Source organism: Teleopsis dalmanni, chromosome 1 (assembly GCF_002237135.1).
Source record: "Teleopsis dalmanni isolate 2A chromosome 1, ASM223713v2, whole genome shotgun sequence".
Lineage (NCBI taxonomy): Eukaryota > Metazoa > Arthropoda > Insecta > Diptera > Diopsidae > Teleopsis > Teleopsis dalmanni.
Genome location: NC_051846.1, coordinates 228630667 through 228641309, shown reverse-complemented (window position 1 = coordinate 228641309; position 10643 = coordinate 228630667). Strand labels below are relative to the sequence as shown.

The 10643-nt window shown below is 31.6% G+C and overlaps 1 protein-coding gene across 1 annotated transcript; it reads left to right on the top strand.

Moving 5' to 3' along the window:
- On the top strand, window positions 1-10643 carry LOC119667606. The gene is made up of 11 exons (XM_038076908.1): window positions 1-433; window positions 713-847; window positions 936-1451; window positions 2046-2148; window positions 2212-2424; window positions 2485-2593; window positions 4947-5076; window positions 5355-5489; window positions 9370-9906; window positions 10046-10227; window positions 10290-10643. Exons 1-11 carry the CDS (start codon window positions 316-318, stop codon window positions 10503-10505), a joined length of 2394 nt encoding a protein of 797 aa, XP_037932836.1. The 5' UTR covers window positions 1-315; the 3' UTR covers window positions 10506-10643.

The following is a 10643-nucleotide window of genomic DNA, read 5'->3' as shown; positions in this document are numbered from 1 at the left end:
TACATTTTAAATACTACCTTTTCTTGTGCATACAACACAACTGCACAACACCCTAACACACTTTATTCTTACGCGCATTTCGTGGTTACATTCGTAAACAAACAGCGAACTGTCAAATTATCACGTACTACATTTCTTCTACAACGAAAAGAGGAAAAATGTAAAAGACATTAAGCGAAATGAATTATAATAGAATACATAAAAAGAAATTAGAAAAATATTAAATTAGAAGTTCTCTAGAAAGTCGATTAAAAAATATTGTCTCCACTCAATTATAAAGTGTAAATAAACAAAAAATTCGAGATAAAAACAAAAATGGTACTCCGTTCAGGCTGCATTATTCCCTTTCAGTTCCGCGACAATAAAAAACTTTTGATGATCGGTGTACCTGAGGAAAATCGAAATTTAAGCATTTGGGATTTAAAAAATGTTGGTAAGTTTAACGAAATGGTAGCAAACATTTTTCGAATCGAAAATAAACAAAATGTGTTGAAATGTAATAATATAAGAACATTTCAACCGCCAATTACACGCACTTGTACTTTTGTGTGAGTGTGTGTGTGTGTTTATGTGTGCACTCTTAAAACGGCACAATGTGTGACTGAAGTTAAAGCGATTGTGGCGGCGGTGGTGGCGGTGTTTTGAAATTGTTATTGTATTTTACTTTCTTCAACTAAAAAAAAATATTAAAAGCATTTTTAATTAATTACAGTGCGAGCGGCATTCGGGGTTTATAATTTCGAGTTCCGCAATAAGAAGATTGGATTCATCATACCAGACGAACTGTTGCTCAACTACTTGGCGCAGCGTCATGACCTGACCAATTTCGTTATAGAAGTAGGACAGGGTAAGTTTAAATTAGATCACGACTTGTTATCTTAATTATTATGATTATTATCTTAATATAAACTTTCTTAATATGCATCTCGTCACAGTTAAAGATAAATCGATGAGGAATAAGAATGCAAGTTTCGACTCTCGATGCTCTCAAAAGTTAAACATTCAATTATCTCAAAAATCCGACGATAGTGTAGCAAATGAGTATACCGACGAATATGTCATAGTTAATGAAGCTTTGAGTTCTCCAAGGCAAGGAAACAATTTAAATGAGCCACCGAACAAAATACGTATATCTCAAGCATATACAGCACGTTTGTCAGAGTCCCCCATACGGTCAATGGATCAATCAATCGATATTATGGATAAAGTTGAGGATTCAGTCTGTTTTGAGAATGAAATGGATTTTAAAGTGAAGGAAGAAATACCAAGCACAAATTACTCTGAGCAAAACTTGTCATTAACAAACCAAACCATACATAATCAGCATAAAATGCAGCAAATTTTAGCCATTAAAAAAAACCCACATTATTCGCAAGATGATTCCACAAATGAGCAATTAAGGTCTACACATTCTCCAGTTACTGGTGTTATAACTGCTAGGCGCTTTAAAAGTAAGTTAAATGTATTTATGGTATTTGAAGCTATAAAGTGCGGTGCAGGCTATTATTTTTAAATGTCATTCAAGTTGCGCTCTTACTTGCTTCAATTTGTTCTAGCGACCGGACGTGCTAACATTTAAGAGTTTTCATTCAAGCAAAATTTTTGAAGAATACGTGTGTTTACGCACGCTGTAGGTGTGTTTCGCAAATGCAACAACTATCATTATGTGAGTGTCATTATTAGTTTTTCTCTCTTGAATGACACTCAAAAATGATAGTCCGCACCGCGCTTAACACAATCGTAATAATCGTCATCTTTTAATTCACATTTGAAGTTAATCAATATTTAATCCGTACTTCAAATGGATTAATATTTAATCCACATTTGAAATGAATTAATATTTAAACCAAATTCATTAATTAACTTGAACTTCAATGTTTATATGTCTTTGATTTGTTGATCTTATGAATAAGTTTCAGTTCAATTAAGCATTTTTTAAAGTGAAACGTTTTTGTAGTGTACAGCTTTCCATTAATTAAAATAATAATTTTATATAATGAACTCGAATTTAATAACACTATTGTATTTTTTTTTTTATTAAAAAGTGTTTAAACAATTCGGTAAAGTCAACAATAAAAGCACCCACCACATACGAAGCCCAATAACCCAACCCAGTAACATTCACAACAACCCAACGATAACCAACAGGTGAGTAATATATAATTTGCATAAAATAATATTAGGTATTAACATATTTTCAAATATTCACAGTGAATGTTTTAGAAAGAAGCGTCACTCCCGTTGGAACACAGAAGAGGAGCAAGTCCTGTTAGAGTTGTGGGAGAAAAAATTGCCACAACTACGTGGACAGAAAAGGAATGGTCATGTGTATGTGGAAATAGCGGATGTGATGTGCCAAAATAATTTTGATTTTAATGCGGCGGAGATACGACACAAAATTAGAAATTTGATGAACAGATATAAGTAGGTATGAATTTAGTGGCAAATAAATAAATAAGGAGCTATTTAATTAATTTATTTTAGAAAAGAAAAAAAAATGGGGATACCATCTGATTGGCCATATTTTGAGAAAGTAAAAATGTTACTGGAAAGCTACAAGAGCCTCGATATAGAGACGGTAGTTGAAGAAAGCGTAGGTATGTCGTGTATAATATGCATTTTCGTTATTGTTTAAATAAAAAAGGACGCATGAACCAAAAAGGTTATGAAATTCATTTACTGAATTTAATTCTAAAAATTTTATTATCATAGCTCCATATATAGTACATTAATTAGATTTGTTCTTTTGTTTATAGTTTACTCATCATCTTCGGAGTAGTGTGCGGCACTTTCTTTAGAGCACCACATAGTGTTTCATTTACACTTACAGCCGAGGTAATTATTTATTATTCTCATAAAATTGCATTAATAAACATTTAAATATTTGTAGATGGTTTTTCAAACCATGGAGCACCTGGTTAAAAATTTAACTACAAAATTGTTAGAAAGTTTTAAAGACAACATCTAAGGCACATCTAATTCCCAAGTGTGGGTCTATAAGCTCGTTAACCACAGTTTAAACTAAAAAGTTGTATTATATCAAAGTGATAAAAAAATGATAAAATAAGTATTAATTTAAGCTACAAAAATTACTTTATTTCTATAATAATTTTTGCCTTTTTTAATTAAAAATATATATTGATACGTTATAGATATCAAACTATGTATAAGCAAGATTACTAAATATCATAATTATTTTTTAACTGTTTATTTTTTTAAAATAAAAATCAAAATATTAAATTTAAATTGCATTTTGTTTATTAAAGAACGAACATTACTAACCGTTATTAAATATATTAAAAAATTATTGTTGTTGTTGCAACCGGTAGGGATCTGTTTATGCAGTCCCTTTGGCATATGGCAAATGGTACTTGATCGTCGAACTCGATGTGTTGCTCTGAAACACAGACCCTGCACTGTTAAATTCAATCGTTTATCATTATTTTATAATGAAATTGGGTATCGAATACTTTCTATTTAATATCAGACATATCTATAGTGCAATAGATGATCGAGTCTGAAGGGCATGAGGATCTATTCAAACTAAAACTAAATCTACCCCCAACATTTTTTCATATTTATTAAATCATACCTCTCGGCAAGGCATTTTTTCATTAACCATAGAAATGAAACTACAATACTTCATGATATAGGAGCAGGAGTACTTCAAAGTAGCATAATGGGACCAATGCCTTATCTTTTATATACTGCGGATCTTCCCCTTATCGATGAGAGTGTAAACAGTACATTTGCAGACGACACAGCTATTTTATAAGTTGACAGTAACCCAATCCGTACTTCCACCAAACTACAACCCTGCCTTAACAATGTCGCCCTCTGGATGAAAAATTGTCCTATCAACCAAATGAATAAAAAACTGTCCAGGTAACACTTACTACAAAACGTTCTACGTGCCTGCCTGTTTTAATAAACAATACTCAATTACCACAAGCTGTAGAAACAAAATATTTGGGCATACATCTGGATAGTAAACTAACCTGGAAACCACACATATTCAAAGACCCAAGCGTAAAGCTTTTGGTCTCAAATTGCGAAACTTATTTTGCTTTCTTAGCCCAAATTCCAAACTGTCACAAACTGTCGACAATAAGCGGCTTATATACAAAACTGCAGTAAAACCTAAGTGGAGTTATGGGTCTCAATTATGGGGTACTGCAACAGATTCAGACAATCTACAACATTACGAATGATCACAAATTGGTAACTTGGTATATAACGAATGAACAGCTGCATAAACAATTATGTGTTTCGGCAATCAAGCAAGAAATGTCTCGTAATATGAAGAATCACGCTCATCACATATACATATGTGCAACCAAACTCGCTGGTTGATGCCCTCCTCCAACATTTCAACAAAGTTAAGAAGAAAAACGTCGAGAGACTTTGATTTGTGTACATATGTAGGTCACACATTTCTATTTTAAGTGTATGTGGATATGTGACTGGGTATAGTCCACGCGTGCCGATCTTTTCTCAGATCGTAATAATTATTATTACGGTTCATATTAATAAATTTTACTTATTGTCATTCATACCTGACAGAATGTAATAAAATAAATGGATAAATAAGAAGAAAAACCAAAATATCTTCAAACACGCAATGTACACATTATACCTCTAATACGTTTCAAATACTACCTTTTCTTGTGCATACAACACAACTGCACAACAACCCTAACATACTTTATTCTTACGCGCATTTCATGGTTACATTCGTAAACAAACAGCGAACTGTCAAATTATCACGTACTACATTTCTTCTACAACGAAAAGAGGAAAAATGTAAAAGACATTAAGCGAAATGAATTATAATAGAATACATAAAAAGAAATTAGAAAAATATTAAAATAGAAGTTCTCTAGAAAGTCGATTAAAATATATTGTCTCCACTCAATTATAAAGTGTAAATAAACAAAAAATTCGAGATAAAAACAAAAATGGTACTCCGTTCAGGCTGCATTATTCCCTTTCAGTTCCGCGACAATAAAAAACTTTTAATGATCGGTGTACCTGAGGAAAATCGAAATTTAAGCATTTGGGATTTAAAAAATGTTGGTAAGTTTAACTTAATAATAGCAAACATTTTTCGAATCGGAAATAAACAAAATGTGTTGAAATGTAATAATATAAGAACATTTCAACCGCCAATTGCACGCACTTGTACTTTTGTGTGAGTGAGTGTGTGTGTTTATGTGTGCACTCTTAAAACGGCACAATGTGTGGCTGAAGTTAAAGCGATTGTGGCGGCGGTGGTGGCGGTGTTTTGAAGTTGTTATTGTATTTTACTTTCTTCAAGTAAAAAAAACATTAAAAGATTTTTTAATTAATTACAGTGCGAGCGGCATTCGGGGTTTATAATTTCGAGTTCCGCAATAAGAAGATTGGATTCATCATACCAGACGAACTGTTGCTCAACTACTTGGCGCAGCGTCATGACCTGACCAATTTCGTTATAGAAGTAGGACAGGGTAAGTTTAAATTAAATCACAACATACGTAGCTGTAAGTAGCTTAGAATAGCACATCCTTTTCTACATATATCAAATAAGTAGTTATATTTTAATAAATACTGAATCCATGTCCCCTTACATGCGTGTATCCGTTTTGAAGTATTAGCGTTATGTATGCCTAATACTCCATATTTCGTGATATTAACCTTCCGCTCATATATGTATAAAAGCGCTAAAATGTTATACATTTTGTTGTTGTTATTTACATAAAATAGTTAAATTATTTGGATTTGAAGTTAATTGCACAATTTGATCCTTGTAAGTTCTTATATTATTATTTTAATTAAAACAAAACTTGTTTAAAACGCTACTCCTTACAGTTGGCGATGAATTGACTAAGAATGAGAATGTATGTTTTGAACCATCTTGTTCCCAAAAATTGAATATACCAGTACCGCAAAAATCTAACGACAGTGTAATAAATGAAACTCCGAAAAAGTATATCATGGTTAATGAAGCTTTAAAATCTCCTTTGCAAGGAAATAGTCCTAATGAACCGCAAAACAAAATCCGTATATCCCATGCCTATACAGCACATACACCAGAGTCCTTAACCCAATCAATCGATCCTATGGATGTTATGGATAAAGTTGAGAATCCAGAGAATGTTAAACATGAAATGTCTTTTGATGTGAAAGAAGAAATTATGAGTCAAAATTACACTCAACAAAACCTGAATGCAATACACCGTTCAGAAATGCCACATATGAACTTGCCGCTGTTAACCCAATCTCCGCAGCAACAACATACACAACAGCAACACTTATCCATGCCAAGCAACCCATATTATTCAAATTATGGTCCAATAAATGAGCAATTAAATTCCGAACATTCGCCAGCTTTTGGGACTCCACCTGTTAGCCGTTTTAGAAGTAAGTTTTTAAATTGATCTATGGAATGTTAAATAACTTCAATTCTTTACTAGGGCGGGGGGAACGTATGTCAAAGGATCAGAAAGAAATTTACGTAAAATATATTGACGATAATCCTTGCATGCTGTCACAGCGGCGAAACGATTCTGGGCTAGAAGCACATTGGGTTAAATTGTGTAGTATGCTGAATTCTGTGCAACAGGGAGCGGTGAAGAATGTTGAGGAATGGCGTCAGGTGAGTTTTATACAAAACAATTGATGATGTAAGATTGTGTGATAATTCATTAAGTTATGAATATTCAAAGAAATGAAGTTTTAAGTTTCAAACACATATGTGTAATATTAATGTATTTGCACATTTTCGTGTTTGATTACTTTAAGATTCTTTTCTTCCAGATAGTTCTATGAATTTCTTTCCATCTTAATCTCATATCTTAAAACTTAAAAATAGGTTATTTTATTATATTTAAAAGTGAGAAAAGTCATCAACTTGAAAAAAGAATTATTAAGCAACCGTATTTTCATATTTCCATCTTCATTCTCTAAAATTTAATATCCGCAACCTTACACGTTTCACCACAATGAAACTTCTTCACATTTTTATTCTTATCCTTAACTATTATTTGTGTTATTATTAATTTTATTGCTTTGTCAATCATTCGAAATCATCCTTTGGTGATACTTGTCTTTTTAAGAGGATATGAGTGATACTACTAATAAGAGACTATCTGATTAGTTTCTTTATGCGGTTAATATCTGAATATATCCGGATATATATTAAACTTTGATATGAAGTTCAATGATTAAAGCTTACTTATAGTGAAACGTAATTTAAAAGTATGGGATCTTATGAAATCGGTTTTAAATACAATACAATAATCTCATATTTATTAGAGTTGAGATCAAGTTTTCGGAATCAAAAAATATTGCTAATATCTTAATATCATATATTTGACACATAGTGAGATGAATATAATTATCATTTTATAAATAGTTTTATTGCTTAGCTATCTCAATTTGTATGTGAAAGCTCTTTAAGCATATCCAAATAATACACGATGAGTCTAACCTTTGTTAGAATAGTTGTTAAAATTTAAGTTATATGAGCTAAAAAGTCTTTCTCGTTAGAGATTTAAGTACGTAAATAGTTCACTCTGCAAACCTCAATTAGATTAGGTAAAGTTATACCGGCGATTCCTAGTGGATCCAGTTGAGCCTATTGGCCCATTGTGTTACTCAGAATTTTCTAAAATTTTTTCACATATTTTAAATATGCATAGACCAGTTGAAGCTTGGAAATAGGCAGACACAATCTTTCCATATTTAAAATATTTTGAACGTTTTATGGTGTTGTTGTTACCCGCGAGGGCATATAAGGCAGGAAAAATAAAAGAATATCATGACGAATACATTGTTTATACATGGGTTGTAATATAAACAAAGAGAAAGAACAGGTGTTGTAAAAGAAAAAGAGAAGGAATTAGGTTTGGGTAAGTGTTAATTGAATTAAGCTCGGGTCGAGGTAAGAGAATCTGACAACTTCAATGGAACAGAGTCATAAATCGGTACAGTTCAATTTAGTGTGTGTATTTGAACTATCTCAACAGAACTATGCCAGTCAATACACTTGATTTATTTAACTTATGTTATCTTAAATTGATTTTTATCAAAAAATGTCCGTTTCAATGAAATAAACTTAATTCCTAATATAAACTATTATTTTCAATGGAAGTTTTGAAAGTAGTGAATTGCAGCAACAACAATTTTCAACTTATTTTATAAATAACTCCTAGTGAAGCAAATTATGTCCTCATTCCTCTCACAGTATCTTTACCTAACCACATCCTAACACATGTATACGTATTTGTAATTCCTTTTATGTTATCTGCTCTATAGATCTCCACGGGTTGTAACAACTACTGTGACCAACAACAACAATTTCATATTTGGTATAACTATGACTTGCTCTAAAATTTGTATGAATAGATTTTTTTAAATAGATATATAGGTTTATAAATATATTTTAATTGTACATTTTAGCAAGATATGTTGTTGCCATATAGTTACAATAAAGATCTATATTTTTCCGGGTCACAATTTTTTATAAGAATCTATTACATTCTAGCAGTTCTTTTATGATTAAATATAAGTACCATATTATAGAAGCTATTTACCTACCCCTATGTAGGTTCTAGCTATCAGTTTCTGAAACTGTCTCTAGATCAAAACACGTTCCTCTTTTAGTATTATTAATGTAACAATGTAATGTAACAATATATCATCTTGTTAGTTGTAGAAATATTTTAGACTATTAAAGTAGATCCGAATAGTAAACCTCGTCTATGTGTTTCGAAACCTCTTGGTGTTAATTTAATGGAATAACTATATATTTATATTACAATAATTGGATATTTGTATTTTTAATATTATAAAGGATTTTAAATAATTATAAATTTTTAACTATTTTAGACTTTCGACGCGTGGCGTTACCGTGTTTTCATGTACATAAGAACCAATTCAAAAGTAACCGGCGAAGCAGCTAAAAATCCAAAAAATTTTAAACCACTAACTGATACCGACCATCGTGCATATGCGCTTTGGACCAGCAACAAAGGCACAATACCACGTGATTATGAAAAAATGGAAATGTTTCCGAATATGGATGATACCCAAACGGATTACGACTATTGATCAATTAAAGCATTTACACTTAACACACTTGTTTTCTAGTTTTAATAATTATTTAAAATCAAAATATTTTATTATACATAAGTTAAATGTATAGTTTTGTAATAAGCAAATATTAAATAAAGTATTTAACTTAAATTTATAAAATTAAATATTAACTTTTAATGTGTTCAATTAGCAAGAAAAAAATATTAATTTGTTTGTTTTTGTTTTTATATATTATTTACAATTAAAATTTAAATTTTTTTAACTCTATTGTTTTTGATTTTCTCTTACTAGTTTTTGAACCTAATAAAGATACATATCCACCAGAATTGACCTGCAATATTTGCCATTGTGCTACCAAAAAACCTTTAGATATACAAGAGACTACGAATATATCCAGCCATCTCAGTCAAATGACCAATTTAAGTGCCATAAATTCACAGAACTCCGAAAATGCAGAAAGTGCAGATGAACAGCCGCCGCCTTTGAAATTACGTGCAACACATTCACATAATCCCACTGTTATAACAACGCCGAATCACACCACAGACGCTGATCATTTGGTAGACGAATCGAAATTCAATTTTGCCACAGGACTGCCACCACCTACCGATATTGATGACGCCGAAGACTCACAGCCATCCTCCAAATCGTATGCTGGCATAACTGATGAGGAGCAACAGCAATTGCACCAGCAACAACAACAACACCATGAATTCGAACGCTGGAATGAGTACTTAATGCATCAGCACCAGCAACAACAACAACAACAGCAACATCAGCAACAAGTTGAAGCACTCATGCAGGAAACATCGACGAATAATTTAAGGCGTAAGTTTTTTTGATTTTTATAAATCTAAAAGAAGAGAAATAATATATAATTTTATTTTAAATCTTTAAATACAAATTTTAAATACATACATAAAAAAATTTATTTAATTTAAACTAAATAAATTATAATAAATTTCAGAACGCAAAGAACGTATGTCAAAGAAACAAAAGGAGGTCTACGTCAATTTTTTGGAACAAAATCCTATCATTAATGATCGTCGTAGAAATGATCCTTACCTTGATCCTTTTTGGATAAAATTAGCGGATATATTAAATTCAGTGCCGCAAGGTGCTGTAAAACATGTAGCAGAATGGAAGCAGGTAACTTAGAAATCATTCACCTTCATACCACAATTTCTCAACCAGAATTTTTCACTTTTCAGACCTTTGACAATTGGCGTTATCGTATATTCCTTTATGCGCGCTTTAATTCCAAATTGGCAGGCGATGCAACACTAGATTCAAGAAACTTTAAACCACTAACACAGACCGATAAACGTGCTTATAGCATATGGATACGTAATCCAGATACAGCGCCACCAGATTTAGAGAAAATGCGTAATGTTTTTATTAATTTAGAGGATACGCAACAGGACTAACGTTTGCGAAAAAAGCGTAGTAACTGAACTAATCAAAATCACTGATTAAATCAGTCACAATACACTAATCGATCGTTTGATTAAAACATCTTTATTAAGAGGCCAAGCCTGAGTTATTGAAGATAAAAAAATTGTGTA

Coding starts and splice junctions, on each gene's coding strand:
- LOC119667606 (XM_038076908.1), top strand. CDS start 316: ATGGTACTCCGTTCAGGCTGCATTATTCCCTTTCAGTTCCGCGACAAT. Junction 2,425..2,484: donor AATTTGATGAACAGATATAA/GTAGGTATGAAT, acceptor AATTTATTTTAG/AAAAGAAAAAAAAATGGGGA. Junction 2,594..4,946: donor AGACGGTAGTTGAAGAAAGC/GTAGGTATGTCG, acceptor AAAAAATTCGAG/ATAAAAACAAAAATGGTACT.